Source organism: Equus caballus, chromosome 3 (assembly GCF_041296265.1).
Source record: "Equus caballus isolate H_3958 breed thoroughbred chromosome 3, TB-T2T, whole genome shotgun sequence".
NCBI lineage: Eukaryota > Metazoa > Chordata > Mammalia > Perissodactyla > Equidae > Equus > Equus caballus.
Window position 1 is genome coordinate 9,192,989 of NC_091686.1, and position 24,342 is coordinate 9,217,330.

Below are 24,342 nucleotides of genomic sequence, written 5' to 3' on the forward strand. Positions count from 1 at the left end.
TAAGTTGTAGCTTAATAATTACAGATAATGGTGGTAACATTCCACGCTGTGATGTGTGAACAGTGTGTGTTGAACATAGTCTTTAATTTTGATAGCTGACTTAATACCATATTTCATCAATTCCCAGTTACACATCTTTTCCACATTTTAGCATCTCTGAAATCAGGATTCAGTGATGTGTCATGGTTTAATTGACAGCATTTTTCCTTCCTACATGAGTAACATTTTCTCTTACAATGGTGTATTAGCTTCATTGGAATACAGTAAAATAAAGACCAATAGAGTTTGAATTTAAAAACTCCAGACTACATGATTCCAAACTGTATTTTATGGCTCCCTGGTAGTTTTGAAGTGGGTGGGTTTGTTTCACATATTGAAGTTTGAGTAGGATTTCAAGTATAGAAAGTGCTCTGCTCTTTTCAAAAAGAAGTTTTAAAAACCCAACTCAACAGGCCCTTCCTTATCTCATCATGATGTATCATACATGAACACCTTCTTCTTGCACAGTGTTCTAGGAGAGGCATAGAGACCCACATGTGAAAACTCTGCCCTCTCCTCCACCCCCACCCAAACAGCCTGTGCAATGGTGCACGTTCTTCCAGTCCCCTCAGGTACTTATGTGCACATTTACATGGATATGTCCATCTGATCAGTTTGTTATCAATTTATTCCATAAGTGGCACCATTTTATATGTTGGAGTCTACAACTTAGCATTATGTTTTGATTTTTTTAAAACTTATTTTGGAGCTTTTTCTAGATTAGCGCATGTAGGTGTCTGTCATGTTTTAGTGGCTCTAATAGGTTTCGTCGTATAAATGGCCTAAGTATTCTTCTCATTTTAGCCATGAAGAATAAGGCTCCAGAGAAATTAGATGTCATTACCCAAGGTCACACAGTCATTAGTTGGGTTGCATTGAGAACCTAGGTCTTCTGCTCCCCAGCTGGTGTTTTTTTCTAGTAGTACTGAGCTTCTGTGTACAGATTTTATAGGCAACTGTTGTAAATTAATCACTTTGATTCCTTTTTGCTTACATAAAGCCAAAACGCTCAGAATTTAAAAACTCTCTTCCTTCCATGATATCGTCATATTTCCCTTTTACTCTGGACTTGTTTTGCTAGGAGTGCTAGTTACATTCTTTTTTCCCTAACTAGAATGTGCCCTCCTTGCGAAAAGAGTTTTATTCAACTCTCATATGCTTTGCACCAAAGTAGTTATTTAATAAAAGTTTGCAATTTCCTCCTGCCACACTCCAACCATATCCTACCTGTTCTGGAATGCTCTCTTAGAATGGCTGTTTTGGGAACACCATCTACTATGAGAAGACCCTTCTCGTGTCTCTGCTCCCAGAGGCGCCTCTTTCTCCACATATCTCCAGACCCCTCGGTGAGCCCCTTGTTTTCCTCTTTGGCCCTGCCCTCCCATCTTCTCTGCCTTTCTGGTCTCTGATTCCCTGCTCCTGTCATGCCTGCTATGGTTCAGTGAGGCCCCAGTGCAGAGAAACCCAGAGGTCCGAGAAGTCTGGAATGTTATTTGCACACATCATGCTGGCATCTACTTTCCCAGCCCTCAAGCAGGCCCCGGCTTGGAAATTCCAATGAACATTTGCAGTTCCTCTGCTCAGGAATGTGCGTGTACACATCCTGTTGATGGATAATTGACTTTATGTGTGGTGAAATAGAGGCTTGGCCAAGGGCAAATGAAGGAAAGGTACTTTTGAAAACAAGAGCATTAGGCAAAATTAATTTAAATGGAAATTTGAAGGCTGAAAACCAACTGCTTTTTAAATGGATAATTTTAAAAATTAGGTCTTTAGTATTGGAAAATATTTCTCAAGGCTGTTTATGTATATTGAGCTGAAACAACTTTGTCCTTGCAGAAATGTTTTAATGCTGTTCCCCTCTTCATCCGCTCGTTTATTCATGACCCCCAGTTAGGTTACTGGAATTAACAGGCTTGGTGCTCTGTCCTTTTAAAGACGTGAGGCTCATGAGCTTCAGATGGCTAGTTCTGTTCCAGAAGGGTGGCTGCCTTGTAGAATAGTCCTCAAGTCTGTGTTCCTGGGACCAAACAGAGTTAATCCAGAAGTGGAAAATGAGCTGGTGATGGTGTCTGTTCATACGAGGAATATGTGTTTATCGTAGAAAAATGAGATGAGAATTTCCAGCCAGCACAAAGTAAAATATTTTACATTATGTTTCTGTAGTGTCCATATCTATCCATTGTTGTTCAATGTAAGATTTATTCCTATGTTCATTATGGTGGTTTATTTTTTGTTTAAAAAGTGATAACAATAGCTAGCATTTATTGGCCAAGTGTTAGGCATTGTGCTGAGCTCTTTCTGCTTATTGCTCACAACAGTGCTGTGAGATAAGTACTATTTTCCTCCCCATTTAATCTTCATCACAGACCTATGAGGTGGGTAGCATTACTGCCCCTGTTTTATGGCTGAAGAAACTGGGGCTCCAAAGCGGTATCCTCAGTCAAGATCACATGGCCAGTGAGTCGTGGAGCCAGGACTGCTAAGCACTCCCCTCCCCCGTTCTCTGTTGGCCGTCCTTGGACAGTTGCCCTGGCTGCCCCGGCAGGCAGTGTGGTGCCTGACTGTAGATTCACACTGTGCCTCCACTGCTTCCTGTTGGAGTGACCTCGGGCAAGTTGCTTTCTGTGTGCTTTGGTATCTTTATCTGTAAAATTGATGGGATAAAAGTACCTGTCTCATAGCATGGTGGAGTTAATACCTGGACATTAAGATAGTGCTTGACACATAGTAAGTGCTCAATAAGTGTCACTGTTGTTCTTACTGTAATATAGTGGTTTTCAGTAATTCTGTGTTTCAGGTGTAAGTAAAGAAAATCTGAGTTTGAGTGACTTGAATGGGGATTTATTTTTCCCACCTAACAAGAAGTCTGCAGGTTTGAGGAGTGTTGGCATTAATTCAGTTGTTAGGCAGTGCCACCAGAGACCCAGCACCTCCTTGTCTTTGTATACCGCCATCCGTAGCACATCCACTTACTTTAGCTTCACAAGATGGCTGCTGCAGCTCTGGACATCATATTTGCATTCAGGGGAGAAGGCTGAAAGGCCATGCCAGGCTTTTTATTCTCCCTTTATCAGGAAAAGCAGAAGTTGTCCCCAACACACACTACCAGACTTGTGCTTTCCTCTCATTAGCTTGAGCTTAGGGTACATGGCCACTCCTAGCTGCAGCAGAGACTGGGAAAAGGTGTATATGCAGTAGAGGGTAGAATCAGCTCATGAGGGCCTATTGTTAAATTTTCAGAAAATTTGCAGTCTAGTTGATAGCACCTCGGATAGCTTGAGACCGTGGTGAGAATATTTATACCACAGAAACCAGCAAATGCTACACATCAGGCCCTGTTCCCCAAACCAGTTGTTAAATGTTTACCCGCACACCACTGGGTATATTTAACTCTGTGAAGAGGGAAAGGTGGCAGGGTGTAGAGGTGGGAGGTAGGAATTCAGAGTGGTCATTGGGTCAGCCAGCCAGCAGCATCTACCAAGGTCAGTAAACTGTTTAGAGCTCTGTTAATAGCAATGACTGTGGAAAATCAGAGCTCAGGAGGACCTCTTGAGATTGTCTAGGACAGCTCTTTCACTTGACTGATGCAAACCTGAGGCTTCAAGGGAATGTGCTTTGCCCCAGCCAAAGCCAGCGAGTGACGTGGCCCTCCTGGAACCCAGGTGTCCTGACAGTCCAGTGTTCATTCTCCAGTACTTGAGGGTTTAAAACTCCCTTTTCTGCCTCTGCTCCTCTCTCCTCTTCTGCTTGCTCCCAGGGTGTGCTCACACCAGCATTCCTTTACCAGCTTTGGTGGGGCTAGGCAGTTTTGCTGCTTTCTTTCATTGGTTTCCAAGAAGCCTACTTTAAAACTGCTTTGTTTTAGATTTTAGAGAATAGATCATTGATTTTTTCTTTTTTTTAATGAGAGAAACTTAAAGAACTTGATCTCTGCTACAGTACAAAGTAATGTATTGGAAATTTGGAGATATGCCTAATATACCTAGTGGAATATACTCGATTTTTATTTGTTGACAGTAGGGAATAAGCTTAGCTAAAGATAAGTCTTTCTAAAAAAAATACTAATAACCTTTTTCGTATGTTTGTGCCTGACTCTCCCCATCAGAAGGTAAGCTCTTTGGGGACAGGCTCTGTGGGCTGGCTTATTGTCATCCGGTGGGGATAGAGGAGCACATAGCTGTGCACATGGCAGGCACTTAGCAAATGTTTACTGAATGAATGACCACCCAACTTAGACTTGTTTCACATCTTCAGATGCAGAAAATTAATGAGCAGCTGTTGTCTTAGTGTGGCCCCTAGATTGGAAATGTCTGAATGTCCCAGTATCATGACCCTGTAAATTCCGTTCTCTAAGCTGTCTGCTGTGATTGGTGGAAACAGGAGGCTCACACATCACAACGGCAGCCTCATTGGTGTGAAGACATGGAGAGGGGAGACGAAGCGGGGAGAGGCTGGGGTTGAACTCAGCGCTGGGAAGATGTGTTTCCAGAAATGGTCGTTGAGGTGTCCTTATAGCTTATCTACCTCCCGTGATTTTTAAGTTAGTTGAGCCCCATGCCTGCTCCCTTCTCATGTGTTCATGGTACGAGAGTTACATTCTGTTGAAACTCCTAAAATCATGATTTTGGGGAAATCTGACTAGGAAATAGACTCCTCACAGCTTCATTAAAGACAAGCATTTTTTTTCCTTTACATGACTGAATGCTGTTTGTAACCAATTCTGAATGTGTATTTATCTACAGCCAAGTTACATCAGTGATGTGGGCACCCCTGGTCGAAGCTCTCTGGATAGCATTGAGATGGCCTACGCCCGGCAGGTGAGCGCACCTCAAGGAAGATGGAATCCAGGAAAATCCTGTGTGAGCCCTCTGGGGAGTAAAAGGGAACAAGACTTCAAGTGAAAGTCAAACCCTGAAGCACGTTGGGTTTCCATTCAGAGGACTGGTTAATATTTTACCGTCTGGTCACTAGAATGCCGTCAAATTGGGTAATAGAATGACTCAGATTGGATTTAGGGAAATTGAGATCTGCCCTCTACACTGACCAAGGCATCTCATTTTGCATTTGGCTGTAGCCCATGTACAGTAAAGCCTGAGTAACCGCACTGCGTGGCAAAGGGAGTTGTATATTAACTGAATTACCTGGTAGGCTGATGGTATTATCAGAAGTCCTTCTTCAGCCCTTGTTGCTGAGAGAGGTTTTCCAAATGCTTTTCTGCCTTGGTAAGCCTAGTGTGCTCAACACTACTTAATAGAATATTGCTGTCCTGGAGGAGCTCGTGAGACTTGGCGACTGTGCTTCTGGTGGTATGTGTCAGGGCCGTGCAGTAGTACGGGTGTGGGGTGAGGTGCTTTGTGGTAAGCGCAGGAACTGCTTTGGACTCAAACTGCCCCAAGGACAGTACATATCTGGAATTGACTTTTTGAATAAAGCAGTGCTGGTTGCCTGTGTGTTTCACTCTAATTTGCCACTTTCCCACACAAAGTACTAAGAAGGAAAGCAATCTTGTTTCTTGAATTGAGGGTGGTGTGCTTCCATCCCCTTTAGATTGTCCTGCACCAGCAGTAGCCAAGGAACGCCTGCTTAGTTGTGACCAACTCCCCTGATTTTTTTTGAGGAAGATAGCCCTGAGCTAACTGCTGCCAATCCTCCTCTTTTTGCTGAGGAAGACTGGCCCTGAGCTAACATCTGTGCCCATCTTCCTCTACTTTATTAGTGGGATGGCTACCACAGCATGGCATGTCAAGCAGTGTCATGTCCGCACCTGGCATCTGAACCGGCGAACCCCAGGCCGCCAAAGCGGCACATACGCACTTAACCACTGCACCACCAGGCCGGCCCCTCCCCTGATTTTTTGAGGAGAGAACACATTGGTGCCACTGTGGCCCTCAGCATTACCCACTTCCCTCCCTCCCACCTGGAGTAGGTGATTGGAGGAAGAAACACATGGCAACTCTGGAGGCGAGCAAGGGGCAGGGCAAAACTCTGAGACCCTGTGCTCTGTAATAGAAGCCTCTACCTTGAGCTGCCAGTCACTTAGCAAATGGAGTTCTGTGTTAACTGAATTCCCTGGTAACCTGATGGTACAGAAATCCCTCTTGCACCCTTTCTTGAGAAAAAGTTTCTGAATGCTTTTTTAAGTCTCTCTCATTCAGTGTACCGTTCAACTTCAGACTCTAGGCAGCCCAGGCCGGCCTCATCAGCTTCCCGCACACAAGTCTTCCTCTTTCCAACTCCGTCACGTTTTACTACTGGGCCTTCATATGTTTTCTTATGCTTCAATTTTTAGTTATCTTTCTCCCCCGCTACATCTGCATCCTTTAAATTGCACCCTCATTATATGGCTGACTGCTTCCATTGCCACGGCCACCACCTGAGTTCAGCCCAAATGAAATTCATACGCTTCTGAGGAAAGAAACTGTGTATGTTCTGTATCTGTAAAGACAAAGGCTTCATAAAATTAACATTTTCTAGAACTTAGGACACCATAATGTCATGTGTCTGTTTACATGGCTGTCTCCTCCAGTGGAGAGTATATTTTTATATCCCCTGTTGAACACAGTACCTTGCAAAGAGAGGGCCCCTAATAAATGCTCATTGAGTGAATAAACACCACCTTATAGTTTAAAAACCATTTTATTTAATCTTTATAATACCCCTGGCGGCTACCTGATACCATCCCCCATTAAAAGTAGAAGAGAGTAAGGCTCGGTGGGGTCCTGAATGTCTAACGTCATTACCTTGTTCCGTCCTTGGTAGAGCAAGGACTCCACATACAAAGAGTAGAACTTACCAGCTTTTACCATCATTATTTTAGTTCTTTTTAAAATAAAGTTGGAAGTAATAGTGGTTTTCCCATACTTTAAACATTGCATAGTTCCTTTTCCTTAGAAAATTTAACCAAAGGAGCAGGGATTCCTTTCAGGAGAAACAGATACCAAACGTGCAGCAACGACTGTTCTGACATCTTTGGAGGGCTGTGACTTGACACTTCCACATAGCCCGCCAGCCCTGGGCCTGTGCCATTGAGTCCTTTTGCCAGACAGATGACCAAACTTGGCCGCAGGTCCTTAGGAATCAGCAGCAGGAGTCCTCCCCTTGTCCCGTCTTTCCCTTTGGTCCTTGCTTCCTGGGTCTCAGGGTCTGCTGGGCAGAATGGCATAGAACTGCCCGTGGTGCTCCTCCCCCAGGACCACCCTGCTCCATCTTCAGGTGTTCAGAAGGCTGGGCTAGCAGTTAGCTTTGGTGTGTGTTGACTGCTGCCAGAGCTCAAACACAGAGCTGGGGGACTGGCCAGAGGCCTTGCTTTCCAGGCAGTGTGGATAGCTCAGCCGGTCTCAGGAAGGAAGGTTTGGCTGAAGCTTCTGCTGACTGTTGGGCAGAAGCTGGCTTCAGAACTGCTTCAAGAGGTTTTAAAAAGAGGTGAATATAGAAATTACGCCATTTACTTTGTTTTTCTTCATTTCAGATTTATATCTATAATGAGAAAATTGTGAACGGGCACCTGCAGCCTACCCTCGTGGACCTCTGTGCCTCCATCGCAGAGCTGGATGATAAGGTAGGCCTGAAGCTAGCCCAGGTGCACACCAGCTGCTGGCTTGACAGAAACGTGTGGAAGCGAATACTCCACTTCCTTCTCTGGAATAAAGTGTTAACTGTTCTTTAGAGTTTTATTTTAAATAATTTTGAAGTGGTGTTTTGATGATGGTGCTATAGATATGTATTTTTAATGCATCTTCAAAAATCCCAGCCAGGATCAATTAATAGTCAGGAGTTCTCCTTGAGCTATATTTGCTTTGAAGTCCTGTTAGGCTCCAACTCCTCCCTCACCGTTTCCGCCTTAGACTAAGGGGCTCTCTAATGAGAGCTGAGTTGTAGAGGTACAGTTTTCACACTGGTAGGTGAGCCCCAGAGGAGCCCTGAGTCCCTTGACTCAGGTCTGGTCTTTACAAGCATTCTTCATATGCCGCTGGTTCCGTTCCTCTCTCACTCTCCATCTTTATTCCCATCCCTCAATTCTTACCCATGGCAAGTTTTCTCCCCCTAGGGGGAAAAAAAATAAAAAACAAAAAAGTGGATGGATGGATTGGTAGATGGCCAGGAGGAAAGGGAAAAGGAGGGGAGTGTATAATGGAAGCAAATACTCATACACGAATTTTTTTGTTCTCAAAAATAGTTTCAGCTTTATTTTTTATAAATAGTAAAATATAAGGCAGTATAAACAGACCTAAAGAAGAAAGTAAGAATTCACCTACATCTCACCACCTAGAAGGATTCACATTTGGGTGGATTTTCTACAGTTTGAATTTTTGACAGAGACAGTGAAAACTGGATTTTCTGTTTTCCTTTGGAAATATCGTAAGCCTGCTTTTCTTCAGTCAATGCTGTCTTCCAGGGATGCTTAACTAGAATATTGCAGAGCATTCAGGGAACACATTTTTAAGGACAGATTTACATCCAAGAGGATCTGGGGCGAGGGAGTCCCAGCTGTGTGGTGTAACACGAAGGAGAGAACACCCGTTCCTTTCCTGTCCTCTCCTGGGAGGCGCCTTTTGAAAGGAGTGAGTAGGACGGAAAATGGTAGGCTGTGCCGCTCACAAAATGGAGTGAGAGCAGTGGCCCCTGGAGAGTTTCTGGGAGGACAAAAATCTGTATTATTTAGGTTAAACTCTTATTTTAAGCCTTTAAAAATTCAAATGATTTTGTAAGGACTAAAGTGCAGCTACTTGAGTTTAAGCTGCTAGAGCTTTGGACAGTTATAAATGTATTCACTCTCTTAGAGGGTAGCCCTCTGAGATTCAGTGTTCTTATTACTTTTATATGGTCTTAATTATGTAAGTGATTATGGTGGGCCTGGAATAGTAATTGATCTGAAAACCAGGTCGGGACAGGGGCTGCTCATTGGAAGATGTGAGCCTGGCAGCTGGCAGGGCAGAGGTGCGTCTTCTGTGCTGGGCGCAAGCCTGAGGGGCTCAGACAGAAGTCATAACCTCTTCCGCCTCCACGTCCTGCGTGCCATTGAGCTCAGAGTGCCAGGAAGAGCCAAACAGTTTCTCCAGCCCTGCAGCATTGTCACGTGCAGTCTCATTTGTGTGCAGAACATCTCTGACATGTGGACCATGGTCAAACGAATGACAGATGTCTTACTGGCGCCGGCCAGTGACGCCCTGAAGAGCCGCAGCAGAGCGGAAGTGCGCGTGGAGTTTGTCAGGCAGGCCTTGGGGCACCTCGAGCAGAGGTAAGGCGCTGTGGCACCAGGGACTAGGTCTAAAATCCCCCAAAGTCAGAACACGTTTCTCGTGTTTTAAGTAGTTCTCAGGCTAAGTGCTCTGTAGCTGGTATAATTTAAACAAGGTTGAGCAAATCTGAGAGGTGTCATCTTGTTTTCAGAGACACTTCTCTATCAGGACTATTTCTGCAACGATATAAAATCATGGTAAGTGGGAGCACTGTTAGACATTTTCTCTTTCTGTTTTTCTGCTCTCTGTCCCTCAGTACAGAGATATTCTGATTATTAGGCCATGGTGCCTTGGGTCAGGATCCTGTTCTTCAGTGTGGTTCAGCTGTTACTTCTTAGGCTCTTTTGTTTTCTCTCAGCATTTTAATTTTCACACCCAGCAATAGTACCACCTACAGACCTTAGGAACTTTATTTTGATAAATAAACCTTGATCCTTTATTTTCCTTCTGGCTCTACTCAGTTAATCCCTGTGAGTCCGGATCCTTCCCAGCTGCTAATGCCTGTAATTTGTGCCTGAGTTTCTTTGCCACCTCCTCACTAATTGGAGTTGGTTGCTGAAGGGTTTGTGGCTGTGCCCTTGTGCTCTACCATTGTCCGCTTCATTGGTAGGGCCCATGCCATTCATCCCTCACTGTGGACACTCTTTCTGCCTCTGAATTGGCTGGCAGGGGTTGCCATGAGTGTGCAACAGACCCGCTTTATTTCAGAGACAGGGCGCTGGGCCTCTGCTGGCTTGAGAAGAGACAGCCACGTTGAATACACTGGCTAAATTGCAGCTCTTTGCCACTGAGCCTGTGTAGCTGCCAGGGGCCTTGCAATGTGGTCGCCCTTTATCAACAAAATAATACTTCATTAGGAAGTCATAGCATTTCCTTGTGTGTAACTGAGGTAATTCAGACTTGGTAAAGCAGAGAATAGGTTTTTATACCAAATATTTTATAAATTATACAATAGCTACATGAGATGCCATCAGACATATTAAACTCACTATCCTCCATTCTCTTGTTAAGAAAAATCTGGAACTCCAAATGGTTTTTTACTTGTTGTGGCATAGGCACAAAAGAGTCTAAAATATTTCACTGGGCTTTGGCTACACTTTTGTAACATAAGTTTTGAGTATATTGATCTTCAGCCATAAAGAACCTAATGCATGTGGTAATATATATTTGCTACAAGTCAGCAAAATATGAGTCAAAATTTCCTACAGTGTATAAAAACCTTTAGGATTTTTTTTTTAATGGGTCTAAGTATGTGACTGCTCATGACTGCTTTTTCCTTAATAAACCTAATTCTTAACCTTGGAGCTTGACTTCACCCATGGTACCAGGCTGCGTTGCTTGGTTTTGTATCTGGTAATCCCATCCCATTTTTTTAATGATTCTTTTCATTAGTTTTTTAGAGTGATCTTGTCACATTAACTCGTTTAGCAGCCGTGGGAGCTATTGGGAGTTTCCTGTCCTCAGTGATTGTAGCTGTATTTTCTTTTTTCAGTCTAGTAGCATCATTCCCTGATGGCATCCTTTCCAGGGATTCATTGTCACCTTTTGATAAAGGGAGTATTTTAGAATAATTATACTCACTTTTAAAGTAATTATGCTGTTACTAATCCACTGACAGTTTACGTGTAATATTTCCAGTGATGTAATCTACCAGGCGGCAAAGTAAATTCTGTTCACAATGATTTTTTGAGTCTAAGGCTGAAAATGTTGAGAAAATACAAGGTTGGTCTCTCTGTTCCCTGCCACATTCCAAGATTTGAAGCAGGGTATGTATTTCTTAGCCCTCAAGGACTTTAAGCTGCGTCTTCAGCTTAAGCCCCTGCCAGCTTGCAGGGTGTCCGCATTCACGTTGGAAGAGACCACAGTGGGCATGTTTCTCATGGCGGCTGCAGGGCTCTTTCCTCTAAAATCTTTTCCAGCCCCTGCTATGAAATGCTTCCGGTGATGGGAAACTCATTACATTTGTTAAATTAAGTTTTGTTTGTTTTTCATTATAAAAATGATGGATACTTATAGAAATTTTGGAAAAATCTAAAAAGAAGACCTGAAAAAGGGGGGAGGCTTCTGGTACCTTGTTCTATTTCTCCCCCCTCCTTTTTTGATACATGAATATTTTGTTTCATTTTATTTTTTACCAGGTATAATCCAAATTTGTATGATATATGGTTTTGCTTTTTAAATTCTTTGTCAATATCATTTTTTTGTAACTGCATCAAATTCCATTGAGTCTGTTTTCTGTAATTGACATTTAGATGTTTCTTTCTCTTTCACTCTCGCTCTGTCATTATACTTAATGTGGTGTTGAACATCTTTGTGCATATGGAGCACCTGACTTTTTGGGGCAGTCTGTTTTGTTTTGGACAAGAAACATATTTAGAAAGTCCTTTTATATTAACCCCATATTTGGATCCCCTAATTTAGACTATTTAATCTTAGTATGGCAGCACTTTGAAAACACTGTAGAGAATTTTAAGAAGCATGCTAGCAACTAAATGAAGAGGGAATGATAGAGAATCATCATTTGTGGCCACCAGTGTGGTGATTGGTTCAGCAGGGACCACCAGTGGAAACCGAAACCACTGGGTACAAGACTCTTGGTAAACATAACAGTGACATGACCTCCAAGCATTACTCCACAGAGGACTTACTAATTGTAAACACGAAAGGTACTTTTTACCGTGGCGAAATCTGGTGGACAACACCTTTTAACCAGGTGATCAAACTGAGTGTTACCAAGAATGGACAAACTGATACTACCTGCCTCATTATGGGACTCACTGGGCAGTGCCAGCATTAGCTGTGTGGGATTCTTGGCAAATTTGAACCTGAATCAAATCATGAGGAAACTGTTCAGCTTGTGGGACATTCTGTCAGACAGCTGGCCTGGATTCTTTTTAAAAGCTCAATGTCATGAAAAAAGATGGTAAAATTACCCTAGATTAAGGGAAATAGAAGTGGCATGACAACTAAATGCCATGCATTTCTTTTATTGGATCCTAGACTTAAAAAAAAAAAAAAAAAACTATAAAGGACATTATTGAGAAGTTTGATCAAATAATCCAGCCATTCCACTTATGGATATTTATCCAAAGAAAATGAAAACATTAATTCAAAAAAATATGTGCACTCCCATGTTCATTGCAGCATTATTTACAGTAGCCAACACATGGAAACAACATAAGTGTCCATTGATGGATGAATGGATAAAGATGTGGTGTATATACACAATGGAATATTATTCAGCCATAAAAAAGAATGAAATCTTGCCATTCTTGACAACATGGATGGTCCTTGAGGGTGTTATGCTAAGTGAAATAAGTCAGAGAAAGATAAATACTGTATGATCTCACTTACCTGTGGAATCTAAACAAAACAAAACAAAACAAAACAAAAACAAAACCCAAGCTCATAGGTACAGAGAACAGATTGGTGGTTACCAGAGGTGGGTGATGGCAGGTGGTTCAGATAGGTGAAAGGAGTTAAAAGATACAAACTTCCAGTTATAAAATGAATAAGTTATGAGGATGTAATATACAGCATGGTGACTATAGTTAATAATACTGTATTGCATGTTTGAAAGTCGCTAACAGAGTAGATCTTAAAGTTATCATAAGAAAAAAATTCTGTAGCTATGTATGGTAACGGATGTTAACTAGACTTAACTGTAGCAAATCATTACGTTGTATACCTGAAACCAATATAATGTATGTCAATTATACTTCAATTAAAAAAGAGAGAAATTTGAGTATAGGTTATATTTTAGATAATAGTATATTAATGTTAAATTTCTTGGTGTCATAATGGTATTGAGGTGAGAGAGGAGAATGTCCTAGTTCTTAGGAGATAGGTGGTGAAGTATTTATAGAGGAGGCAGCCCCTGATTTCTGTAACATTTTTAAATGGTTCAGAAAAAAGTATGTATGTTTATGTATGTGTGTATGTGTGTGTGTCTATATAAATAGAAAAAACATGCACACAAATGTTAACAATTGGTGAATCTAGGTAGGTTTTTTGAGCATTCATTGGACTGTTCTTTTAATTTTTTGTAGGTTGAAACTTTTCAAAATAAAAAGTTTAAAAAGAAGCCACTAGAGCATTAGGCTGTGAGCTGGAGCAATTATTATTCTGCACATTAGCCCTTAATGCATTTGAAGTCCACAATTGTCTTCCTCCAGGGATTCTTTTAAGCATCCACAGTGATGAGAAATCTTTACTCCCACTGCCCACTGCATAAATAATGCAGTTTGCCTCATTAAGCGTGCACTGTTTCCTCTTCTGTGTTAGGTTGGAAGTCCAGGCCCTGTCCTGCAGAGTTCACAGTCTGATGTCACGGATATGGATGTAGATACGTGTAATGAGTGTATTCAACCTTTCTCATTTTTTCCTTTTAAATTTTTCCAGTTATAAGAATTACACCCTTGTGACTGTCTTTGGAAATTTGCATCAGGCCCAGCTGGGTGGGGTGCCTGGGACTTACCAGTTGGTTCGAAGTTTCCTGAACATTAAACTTCCAGCCCCCCTGCCTGGACTTCAGGTATTGATAACTTTCTCCATTTGATCAGTTACGCTTCCAGAGCAGTCTCTCTCGGATAGGTGTTTTCAGTTAAGATGAGGTTATGTGTGGACACTTGTATGGAGAAGAGACCAGAGGAGGGCGAGGAGAGAAGCTGGGAGACCTTGGAGGCTAGTAGTGTGGGAGCCCAGCACGTGATGGTGGGTGCTCAGCTCAGGGTGGGGAGGGTGCGGGAGGATGATGTTGTTGGGTCCTTGGATGTGTTTTGAAAGCCGTACACTGGAGCTTTGTACCGAGGGTGGTGGGATACACAGGAGGCTGGCTTCATAAAGGAGGGGAGGCTCACGCTTGCGCTTGAAGAATAAGGGCTCACCAGCCTGAGGGCTTGGAAAAGGGTACTCCCAGAGGAGGGAATAGCATGAGCAAATGCATGGAAGCAGGAAAGAGTATCTGACATATGAGGTGTGTGGTATAGGGCCTGGCAAGCTTGGGGCCAGCTGGTAAAGGCCTTGAGTGCCAGGCTAAGCACTTTGGAGGTAAACAGCTCAAAGGGGTTCAAGTGGGGAAGTGACATGATCAGATCTGAGTTTTAGAAAGAGTCCTACCAGGGGAAGGGGCTGAGAAAGGATATCTGATGTCCACTTCTGGAGGAGTTGGGCAAAAGCAGGAGGAGAAGATTGACCACAGGCTAGCTGTGCAGATAGATGACAAAGCCAGATTTGGAATAGATAAGCTAGTGCTGGAGAGTGGGAACAGATCCCCAGTGCCTGGTCTAGCGTCTGAAACAAAGATACTCAGTGTTGGTGTGAATGACAAACATGAATGAAAATGCCAGTATCCGTGTCCCTAATCATTAGTACTTAACATTTTATAAACTTGATAGTCTCTTATTGGTCAGTGAACATCTTTAGCCCTTGCTTCGTGGGGGTTACAGGAGGGCGTGTCTGTAGTTTATCACAGGAGAACATGTCACCCGATTACTGCAGGCTAATGGGATTCTGTGGAGAAACCTCAAGCTGGCTTTGAGTCAGATGGGGCACATGCTTTCGAGGAAAAGCTCTGAAGTTGGACTGCCACTTACCAGCTTACCTTGGACAAATTACTTAACCTCCCTATGCCTCAGTTTCCTCATTTGTAAAACAGGAAGGAGGAGGCTGCTAATTGTCCCTTTGTAATGGGGCTGTGAACATATAAGGAGAGGGTTTGGCTGAGGATGGGCACATCAGATAGCCATCAGCTAGCTCTTTGTTTATTTGAGCCTCTTTCCTCTTTTAGGATGGAGAGGTGGAAGGCCATCCTGTGTGGGCATTAATTTATTACTGCATGCGCTGTGGAGACCTGCTTGCCGCTTCCCAGGTGGTTAACCGAGCCCAGCACCAGCTGGGAGAATTTAAAACCTGGTTCCAAGAGTATATGAACAGCAAGGATAGAAGGTACGTGAATGAGATGGCGCGTCCAGAAGAGGCCACATGGAATCAGCAGGGTGGCCTCTCCTGGCATTGCACTCTTTTCCCTGTGTGCATGGCTCAAAATAAGTGTTTGCTTGGGAAAAACTGAAGTTTAGAAAGCAAGTAGATCTCTTGAGAGTAACAGTTGAAAACCTTAAAAGAGCCCCATTCTGACACTGCTGTCTAGACTGAGCACACGTCTGTGCTCACGGATCTTTCTGGTCCAGTGCAGGAGGGACTGGCGAGAAACATGATTGACCTGTTCTGTAACCAGGGCGCATCGAGGATGCTTTATAAAGTGAAACTTTGTTGTATCGCACCTTACTTGTTAACACTTAGTGCTTTTCTGCTTTGCTCAATATGAAAATATGTTGTCGTGCACTTCATAGTTCAAAGGCTAACATTAGAAGTTAGTAATCTTGAAACGTAATCATTGAATTCATTCACTAAGGTTTGCTTTTTTTTTTTTTTTAGTATTCTTGCATTAAGGAACCACTAAGTATTAGCTTTTCTCTGGATTTTGTTAATGTAATTGGACTTAAGTTCATGTTCGAACCTGGTTTAAATTTACATACGTGTACGTAGAAGAAGTAATGAGTGCAAGGGGGTTATTTGGGAGGTGATCTCACATGGGTAAGGGAGTGGGGAGCCGAAGGGAGGCTAAGACAGTTAAGGGAAGAACTCAGTCTTGTCCGTCACTGCTTGAGGGCTGCAGGGGCGTGATGTGGAGTGTTAATTCCCCAGCCATTAGGCCTCTGCTAGAGGAAACTGACAGGCAGAGAGACGCAGGTGCTGGTGGTTGCAAGTCAGATTAAAGTGACGGTACCCAGGGCATGTGGGCAGTGTCTGTTACCCTCAGGGAAGGAAGGCTTCGTAGCTCTGTTACATGGTTGGGGCCAGGGTGCTTTCAGATGCCCTTGAGGATCTCTAGTGAGTGTGTGTGTGTCTGTTCTTTTGTGTGTTTAGATTGTCCCCAGCTACAGAGAACAAGCTCCGGCTGCATTACCGCAGGGCCCTCCGGAACAACACGGACCCCTACAAGCGGGCCGTGTACTGTATCATCGGTAGATGCGATGTCACCGACAACCAGAGCGAAGTGGCCGACAAGACCGAGGACTACCTGTGGCTGAAGGCATGCACTGCTTCCCTTGCTCATGCAGGGCCTTAGCCCCTCCCTCTGCTCACATTCTGCACACAGATTTTGCCTGCTTAATGTACGATGCCAGTAAGGTGGTCAGGGACGTCCCGGCTCCTGACTCCATTTTTTATTGTGTAATTCCCAACCAATAACCACAGCTGTTAGACCTTCCAGCTCACAGCCTCGAGCACTACTGCTGAGCAGCAACACCTCTGGTTGTCTGGCTCAGGAAGTAATTTGTACCAATGCATGTGTTTCTCTTCGGGTTTTAGTTGAACCAAGTGTGTTTCGATGACGACGGCACCAGCTCCCCACAAGACAGGCTCACTCTCTCACAGTTCCAGAAACAGTTGTTGGAAGACTATGGTAAGAGATCCTCGACATGAGCCCCTTCTCTCTCTCATCCACCTAAGGTCACTACTTACCTTTCATCTCAAACAATCTTTCATCTCTGAACTCTTGCTCTCCTTCAAACCCTATGGATCTTCAAAACAAAGCACAACAAAACAATTTCAAATTTGGGTAGAGGCCATGTGGCTTTAAGAGATGCATGTGACTTATATGGTCCTATACAGTAAACTGTTTTCTCCAGTTCTTTGAACTGCTCTGGCAGGCATTTGCTCAGGGAGAGACGTAAAAAGGACTTGGCTTTTGCTTCCTTCAATGCATGTATCTGAGCACAAATGAGGGAGAAAGAGCTTTTGTCCCCCCTCTCTCATTGTTTAAAAATTCTCGGAAGAAAAAAAGATTCCATCTAGTGGTCAGCAGTTGTTGAATTCAGCTCTCTGTGAATCTGAGTAAACTGAGGTGTCTGCATTCTTCATTCCTCTCCTTATTGAGTGACTGTCATCAGGATAAAGGAGCTAAACAGCCCCTTTTTACTCCCTTTAAGGTCCTGAACTCCAGTTTGGGTTTTACGACATGACCTCCACTTGACAATTGTGTTGTGAGGCCTGGAGAAGGTCGTAGAACCAGATCATAGTTCATGTGGAGGTCCAGGGCCTCCCCATTAATTCAGGCTCAGGCTGGTGCTTTCCTCCTGCCCAGCAGGTCCTGTAAGCACGCAGGGCTTCTGCCTGGGGTCGGGGCTGCCAGTAGGCGGACTCCTTCTGAGTCAGCCTTTTCTCCTCTCCTCCAGGTGAGTCCCACTTCACGGTGAACCAGCAGCCCTTCCTCTACTTCCAAGTACTGTTCCTGACAGCGCAGTTCGAAGCTGCAATTGCCTTTCTCTTCCGCATGGAGCGGCTGCGCTGCCATGCCGTCCATGTGGCACTGGTGCTCTTTGAGCTGAAGCTGCTTTTAAAATCCTCGGGACAGAGTGCCCAGCTCCGTGAGTATTTGTTGACAGTGGCATAACCATAACACACCCCCCATTGAGTGGCAGTGGACACGTAACTGCAGCCAACAAGGATTTGAGCAAATGACTCAATCATCTCAGAACCTTGTAAGCATTTGGACTTCTTGGGTGATTAGTGTTAGAGTTCTTGCTTTCCCCCCTCATTAGTATTCCCTGGGGTGTTTAATAAATAAAATGCTGTTCAAAGTGCTAGTTTGGTGGCCAGTCAGGCTGCCTGGTGAATGGTGCAGGAGAAGCAGGCCCTAGAGTCACAAGTCTGCTTCCCAGTAGGGCTCTGGCTGGAAACATTGGAAGCCCCAACCAGCTGTCTTATGTGCATATCTGCATGGGGTGGGAGAGTCAGAAGAGAGAGAGAAGATAAATGTGGGTGAATGGCCACAGCTTTCACCCCAGAGCACATGCCATGATGGTCATTTGTCTCCGTCTTTCATTTCAAAGACCTGGATACTAGTAACTCACTACAAAATGCCATTTTCTGCACTTCCGTACTCAGAAAGAAATGGAGGACAGGGTGCTAAAGGGGATTGGCTATTGGCTGGGCTGCAGGAGTAGCTGCTGCTGGGTCTTTGGATTCAGTTCCCCTCGTTCCTGGTGTCTGGGTCAGAAGGGCGGCATGGCTGTGACCAGTTCTGTCCCCCGTGGTGCAGTCAGCCATGAGCCTGGTGACCCTCCCTGCATGCGGCGCCTGAACTTCGTGCGGCTGCTCATGCTCTATACCCGGAAGTTTGAGTCCACGGACCCGAGGGAGGCCCTCCAGTACTTCTACTTCCTCCGGTGAGACTTGCTGTTGACCGTTTACTTAGCTGATTTTGATTTCCACCATTCTGAGAATGACTGTGAGAGACCTTGAGTCCACACAAGAAACGAGGTTGCCTTTGTCCCCTCACAGGGACGAGAAAGATAGTCAAGGAGAAAACATGTTTCTGCGCTGTGTGAGTGAGCTGGTCATAGAAAGTCGAGAGGTATGTCGGTTTCCTTTTCTCTCCCACAGTGATTTTCAGTCCACGTGTTCTCGTGCTAATGTGATACTACATGGTCCCTTCGATATGATTGCAGTGGATATGGCCTAGCAGAGTTTTAGTTTTCTTCTGTTTCCAACAATGAAAATACTGGTTCGGTCTGACTCTTTTCTAGTTTATGTAAGACTTCTCCCACCTCCCCTATTTCCTTCCCCTCTTTTGTCTCAAGAATTGTGGATTATGTGTGTATCCTTGTCCGGTAAATGAGTAAACTTTTTTTGTCTCCGCAGTTTGATATGATTCTTGGGAAACTGGAGAACGATGGAAGTAGAAAGGTTGGTTAAATGCCCCCCTTGAGATATGTTAATTTGTAGTTGGGGATTTTTAATTGTCAAAAGATTACAGTTAGATTTTAAGATTCAAGGTACTAAAGATGCAAATCTTAATGAAATTGCTTAGTTTAAAAAACAAAGAATGAAAATTACCGCCCTCAAATAATGACCTTGATTTTACACACATTTATATTTCTTCTTAAAATGGGTAAATTTGTGATTAAATAGCTTTTTTTATTATGTTCAGAATACTCATCTGTTCATGTCTGCCATCTTTTGAGCTGAGAAGGCTACATTTTTATCATTTTTGCCTCAGAAAAATATGCAAGAAAAGAAATTGATTACCACACCTGCTCTTCCCAGATGGGAAAGTTAGAAATGTGCTCAGCCTCTCTCAAAAGGTAGTTTCTCAGGGCTCAGCACTCTCCACTGACCCCGGAGATACGGCTGTTCCCTTGAGCCCTGGTGATTCCCCGAGACCCATCATGCCTGTTGGGTGGCGTAGCAGAAGGGGCAGAGGTGCGGGCGTCAAGGACCAGTCCTGATCCCGCTCAGGCACTCTCCCTGTGGCCTTGGGAGAGTCACCTCCCTCTCTCAGGGACTCACTCTCCTCACTTATGACAATGGGTGGCTTGGAGCTAGCAGTCTCAAGGTGAGCTCACACCGTCCAGCTCAGATGCAAGGCCAGTGACAGTGCGGATGACGATGGCCATGCTTATTGAGCAGTGACAATTTCCAGGCCCTGCGCTGAATGCTTCACATGTATTTTCTTATTTAATTGCCACAGTAACCCAAGGAGGTAGGAACCATTATTACCTATATGTCTTCCAGGTGAGGAAATGGAGAAAAGAGAGGTGGTTTCCCTCAAGATCACACAGCTAGGAAGAAAGGGAGCTGGAATTTGAACCCAGTCCTTCTTGCTCCCAGAGCCCATGCTCTTCACTGATCTCCTGTACTGCCAGGGTGCAGAGCAGGTCATTCCAATTTGGTCCAGGGCTGATACGAATCAGAATGGCCATGCAGACGTCACATGATCACCCTCTCTTCCGTGGTTCCTAAGGCCTCGGTCATGCTCTCCTGACTGGTTGCCGTTGATTGATGATGATTTTGTTTTTTAATATCCTGGCACTGCTTGCCATATATTTTTTCAGCACTGGATATCTTTTGCCGTCTGTCTTAGAAAGCAAATCCAGAATCTTTCAGCTATTTTTTCCTAAGCTTCTTGATTTTCTCCCCTAGTGCCTACTCATCAGCAAAGTTAAGATCATTGATGATTTCACCTACTCTCTGGGTCATTTTAGAAAATTAGAAAGCACCGTCTTATGGCTGACTCCTCCATGCCGCCGTGAGTCTGCCTCTTCGTGTGTAGTTTCCTTGGTCCCTTTCATATGTTTAATAGGTCCTTCTGTCTTCAAGAAAGCTGGAGTCTAGCTGATGGAATATATGCATTGCCCAGGGCAAGCATTTTCAGTTAAAGTAGTTTTCAGATCCCAATTGCTTCTCTGTGTTTAAAATAACAGCTCTGTGCACCGTCTCTCTCTTTCTCCTCCTCCATAATTTGTCTTGTCAGCCTGGAGTCATAGATAAGTTTACTAGTGATACAAAGCCTATCATCAACAAAGTTGCTTCCGTGGCAGAAAATAAAGGCCTGTTTGAAGAAGCCGCTAAGCTTTATGACCTTGCCAAGGTAAATGTGCCCTCTTCCTTCTTCTGCACTTAATAGATCTGCCAGCCTTTTGGCATTAAGTGCACAAACATTCTGATGACGCCATCGTTGTGCCACTCGCCCTGCTGAGGCATTTTCCCCCAGTGCTTAGGCAGTTAATGGTCCGGTCAGGGTGAAATTCTCATTTTACAGAATTATTTCTGCCCATAAGGTATTTCTGGGCAAACAGGAGTGGCATTATTACCAGGATATCCTGGAGGCATTGAGCTTGTAATCTCTCTTGGCAGCAGAGTAAGTGTCCGTCACGTTTCACATGACGAAGTTGCTGGTGAAAATGCCTTTGTGCTTCCCCTCTGGGCAGCCACAGCCAGGCTGGTGATCAGCGTGTGTTAGGGAATAATACGACAGCTAAGGTATTTTGAGAGACTTGGAATAAGTATTCTACATAGGAACGTAGGATGACTGCTGATGATTGTGTGGCCTAAAAAAATTACAGCTCTGCTTTTGTCACCTGAGAATAGTGGACGAAAGAGGGTTATAATTCTTTTTTTTTTAAATTTAAAAATGTTTTTGATTGAGGTCAATTAATATGTAGAAAAATGTACAACTGTTAAGTATACAGCTTGATGAATTTTCCATAGGTATATATCTATGTAAACACCACCCAGCTCAAGATATAGAATATCTCCATGTTTTACCCAGAAATTTCCCTCTTTTGTTTTGGTTATTTAGTTTTTCCTTTCATTGATTATTTAATTGATTCCTTCTTTAATTTTAAAAAATCACACAGAACGCTGACAAGGTGCTGGAGCTGATGAACAAACTGCTCAGCCCTGTTGTACCCCAGATCAGTGCACCTCAGTCCAACAAGGAGAGGCTGAAGAACATGGCACTCGCCATCGCAGAACGGTAAGGCCGGGAGCCAGCGCCCAGGGGCCCTGGGGTCCCAGCGCCACCGCCCACCCACGTGCTTCTTCCGCTTCACTAGTATCATCGTTTTCCCAGAGTGGCTCTGCTGGCTCACTGTCCCTCCAACTCTGTCTGAGAGTTCCATTTCCCCACGTCATAACCAACACCTGGCACTGTCAGACTTAAACATTGTTTCCGAAAAGAAGGGTATGAAAGGGTGTCTCAGCATTTTAATCCCGTATGTGAGTTTTCATTCTAGGCATTATACTCATCTATATACTGTTACCAGCCATCTCGGAGGCATTTTGAAACAAAACTTGTGCTGGCTGGATGGAGGAATTCTTAGAGATGGAGTGGCCAGTGTTCAGAACCTCCCTTCCTCCCTGCGGGTTAACTGAGTTCTCAGACTTTACCCAGTGTAACTCCCAGGCTGAAGCAACAGTCGTTCCTTTTGTGTCCTCTACAGATAGTCCTAATAAAGTGAAACCCAGAGAAAACTGGGTGGGAGGTGCTTTCCTGGGGTAGCAAGGAAAACATTCTCTGGCAAATGAGCTACCATTTAGCAAACGGTCCCCAGTGCGGGCCCATCAGCACTTCCCATGCTTCCTGGAGTTTTGGATGCTGAGGTGGTGGCTGAAACTAAAGAACCATGCTTCATGCAAAATATTTATAGGTGGATTCCTATCAAATGCTTGGCCATTTCAAGAGAAACACTATTTCCTGCTCCTTAATTCACCTCATCAAGAGAGTTCAGGAGGTCTTGGCATTGTTCAGATGCTACTCTGAGTTACCGATTGCACAGACATTCGTAGTGTACCCCGGTCCCGCTCCCTACTTTTGTCTTTCAGGTATCGGGCTCAGGGAATCAGTGCAAATAAATTTGTGGACTCCACGTTCTATCTGCTGTTGGACTTGATCACCTTTTTCGACGAATATCACAGTGGTCATATTGACAGAGCCTTTGATGTGAGTTTCAGGAGGAGCCTTTGAAGTGCAGGTTAATGTATGCCCTTGGAAATTCAGAGCACTTCCTGGGATTCATTGAAAGCAAGGGAAATGTCACCAGTACGCCTGCTCAGTGAAGAACAAGTGTGATCCTAGCAATTTAAAGGGGATTTCTGGGTTGCTCTGTTTCCTTTTTCGTTTTTATGTTTGTTTCTCCTTTAATCTGAAAAGAGAGATTTCTCACGGTAATTTGAAATATCTGAATGTTAAAATTGCCTCAGAAGATGAGGATAGGAATTAAGTTAGTCAGCAAGTTAGAATCAAAGCTTTTGTGTGTATGAGGGGAGTAGCATTTTCTGTTAAGAAACCCTTTATGAACATGTGAGATGCTGACTGTGTTTAAGGAGAAGAAATGACTACGATGGTTGTATCTTATGGGGCTGGTGGGTTTTTGTTTTAAACAGATAATTGATCGCTTGAAGCTGGTGCCCCTGAATCAGGAAAGTGTGGAAGAGAGAGTGGCTGCCTTCAGAAATTTCAGTGATGAAGTACGTCCTTTTCTTCTGAGTTATCCAATTCTTTTTCTCCCACTTCTGCTGGAAGCTGTGTTTTAATGTAGCTGATAACTTTAAGAAGCTTAGTACAGTATCCATCCAGACTGAGTTTTCTAAGACAAGTCCGGCTTCAGATACCCTGTGAGTACACATATCCCCACCAGGCTATCGTCCAAATTCCTGGCTCAGAAAACATAGTCGCTTTAGTGATCAGACCTGTTCTTGGGAGAAGTGGGTTTCTGGTTGATCCTGTGAGGTCTGCTCTACTTCTGTATTATCCACTTCCTCTAGAGGGTATTTTAGTGCTCAACTCTGATCTTCTGTAGGCAGTTCCATTGGATGATGAGACATGCATCGTGATTCACGTCCTTCCTTCTCCTCTCTGAACTGTCTTGTCTCAAGAAGCAGGTGCAGACTTGGCCTCAGTTATCAGCCTGTGAGAACCAGAGCCACTGTCAGGGCTTCTAGCATGTTGCCGCCATCTGGCCCAGGGGTTCTCAGATGGGCTACATACTGGAATTGCTAGGAGAGCTGTTAAAAATTGTTTATGCCCAGGCCTTACCCCCAGCAATTCTGGTTTCCCTGATGCGGGCTGTGGCCCAGCACTCCTCTGGTCGTTCCCATGTGCCGCTAGAGTAAGACTCTTCACTAGAACCACGGACTCGGGGCCAGCTGCCTGGTCCTGGGATGGCACTGACAGTGTTTCAGTTTAAAACTGTTACTCAATAAGCAAATACCTTTTGTAAAAACATGTTTCTGTTTTAGAAGAAGGCCAGCTTCTGCACATGTGGGAGCCGGTTGCCCACTGTGGTACACACAGTTCAGAAGGTCTTGCCTCTTGCCAACCTTCCCTTCTTGCCTGCTGTTGGTTCTCCCCCAGCCACTTGGCCTTTTGCTCCTTCTTGCCTTGCCCTGCACACGTTGTTCATGGCATCGTGGACGGAAGTGGTGCACCACAGCTTGCCCCTGTGAGCCTGCCAGGGACTCTGCTAGGGCTGTGCAGGGCCAGAGGAGACAGTCTGGTGGGCCCAAGACAGTGGGGACTGGAGAGCTAGTGTATGTATCCCTACCTACTGACATTCAAATCCAGACTTTTTTGGTAATCATCATTCTGCTGACCAGCCCAAGCCTGCATGCTGGCCAGACGTGGTCAGTGTGCTTTTGGCTCACTGCCCCTGCCTAGGAGGAGTGGCGTAAAGAAAGCAGAAGAGTGACCCCCCTGGCCTTGCCTGGGCTTTGT

The 24,342-nt window shown here is 44.3% G+C and overlaps 1 protein-coding gene across 10 annotated transcripts in view; it reads left to right on the forward strand.

Annotated features, from left to right (window-relative positions):
* The window catches only part of NUP93 (nucleoporin 93), a 102,318-nt gene that overhangs the window by 74,878 nt on the left and 3,098 nt on the right, over nucleotides 1–24,342 (forward strand). For 6 of the 10 annotated variants that reach the window (XM_023637025.2, XM_023637027.2, XM_005608273.4 and 3 more), the window contains 15 exons: nucleotides 4,785–4,859; nucleotides 7,511–7,600; nucleotides 9,141–9,280; nucleotides 13,683–13,815; nucleotides 15,070–15,227; nucleotides 16,209–16,374; nucleotides 16,653–16,746; nucleotides 17,519–17,710; nucleotides 18,385–18,511; nucleotides 18,627–18,699; nucleotides 18,987–19,031; nucleotides 20,599–20,715; nucleotides 21,485–21,603; nucleotides 22,452–22,569; nucleotides 23,013–23,096. In XM_023637025.2, the coding sequence (XP_023492793.1) occupies nucleotides 4,785–4,859; nucleotides 7,511–7,600; nucleotides 9,141–9,280; nucleotides 13,683–13,815; nucleotides 15,070–15,227; nucleotides 16,209–16,374; nucleotides 16,653–16,746; nucleotides 17,519–17,710; nucleotides 18,385–18,511; nucleotides 18,627–18,699; nucleotides 18,987–19,031; nucleotides 20,599–20,715; nucleotides 21,485–21,603; nucleotides 22,452–22,569; nucleotides 23,013–23,096 (1,731 nt within the window). The remainder of the gene's footprint in view (nucleotides 1–4,784; nucleotides 4,860–7,510; nucleotides 7,601–9,140; nucleotides 9,281–13,682; nucleotides 13,816–15,069; nucleotides 15,228–16,208; nucleotides 16,375–16,652; nucleotides 16,747–17,518; nucleotides 17,711–18,384; nucleotides 18,512–18,626; nucleotides 18,700–18,986; nucleotides 19,032–20,598; nucleotides 20,716–21,484; nucleotides 21,604–22,451; nucleotides 22,570–23,012; nucleotides 23,097–24,342) is intronic. The other 4 variants (XM_070261832.1, XM_070261836.1, XM_023637026.2 and 1 more) reach the window with 1 other exon arrangement.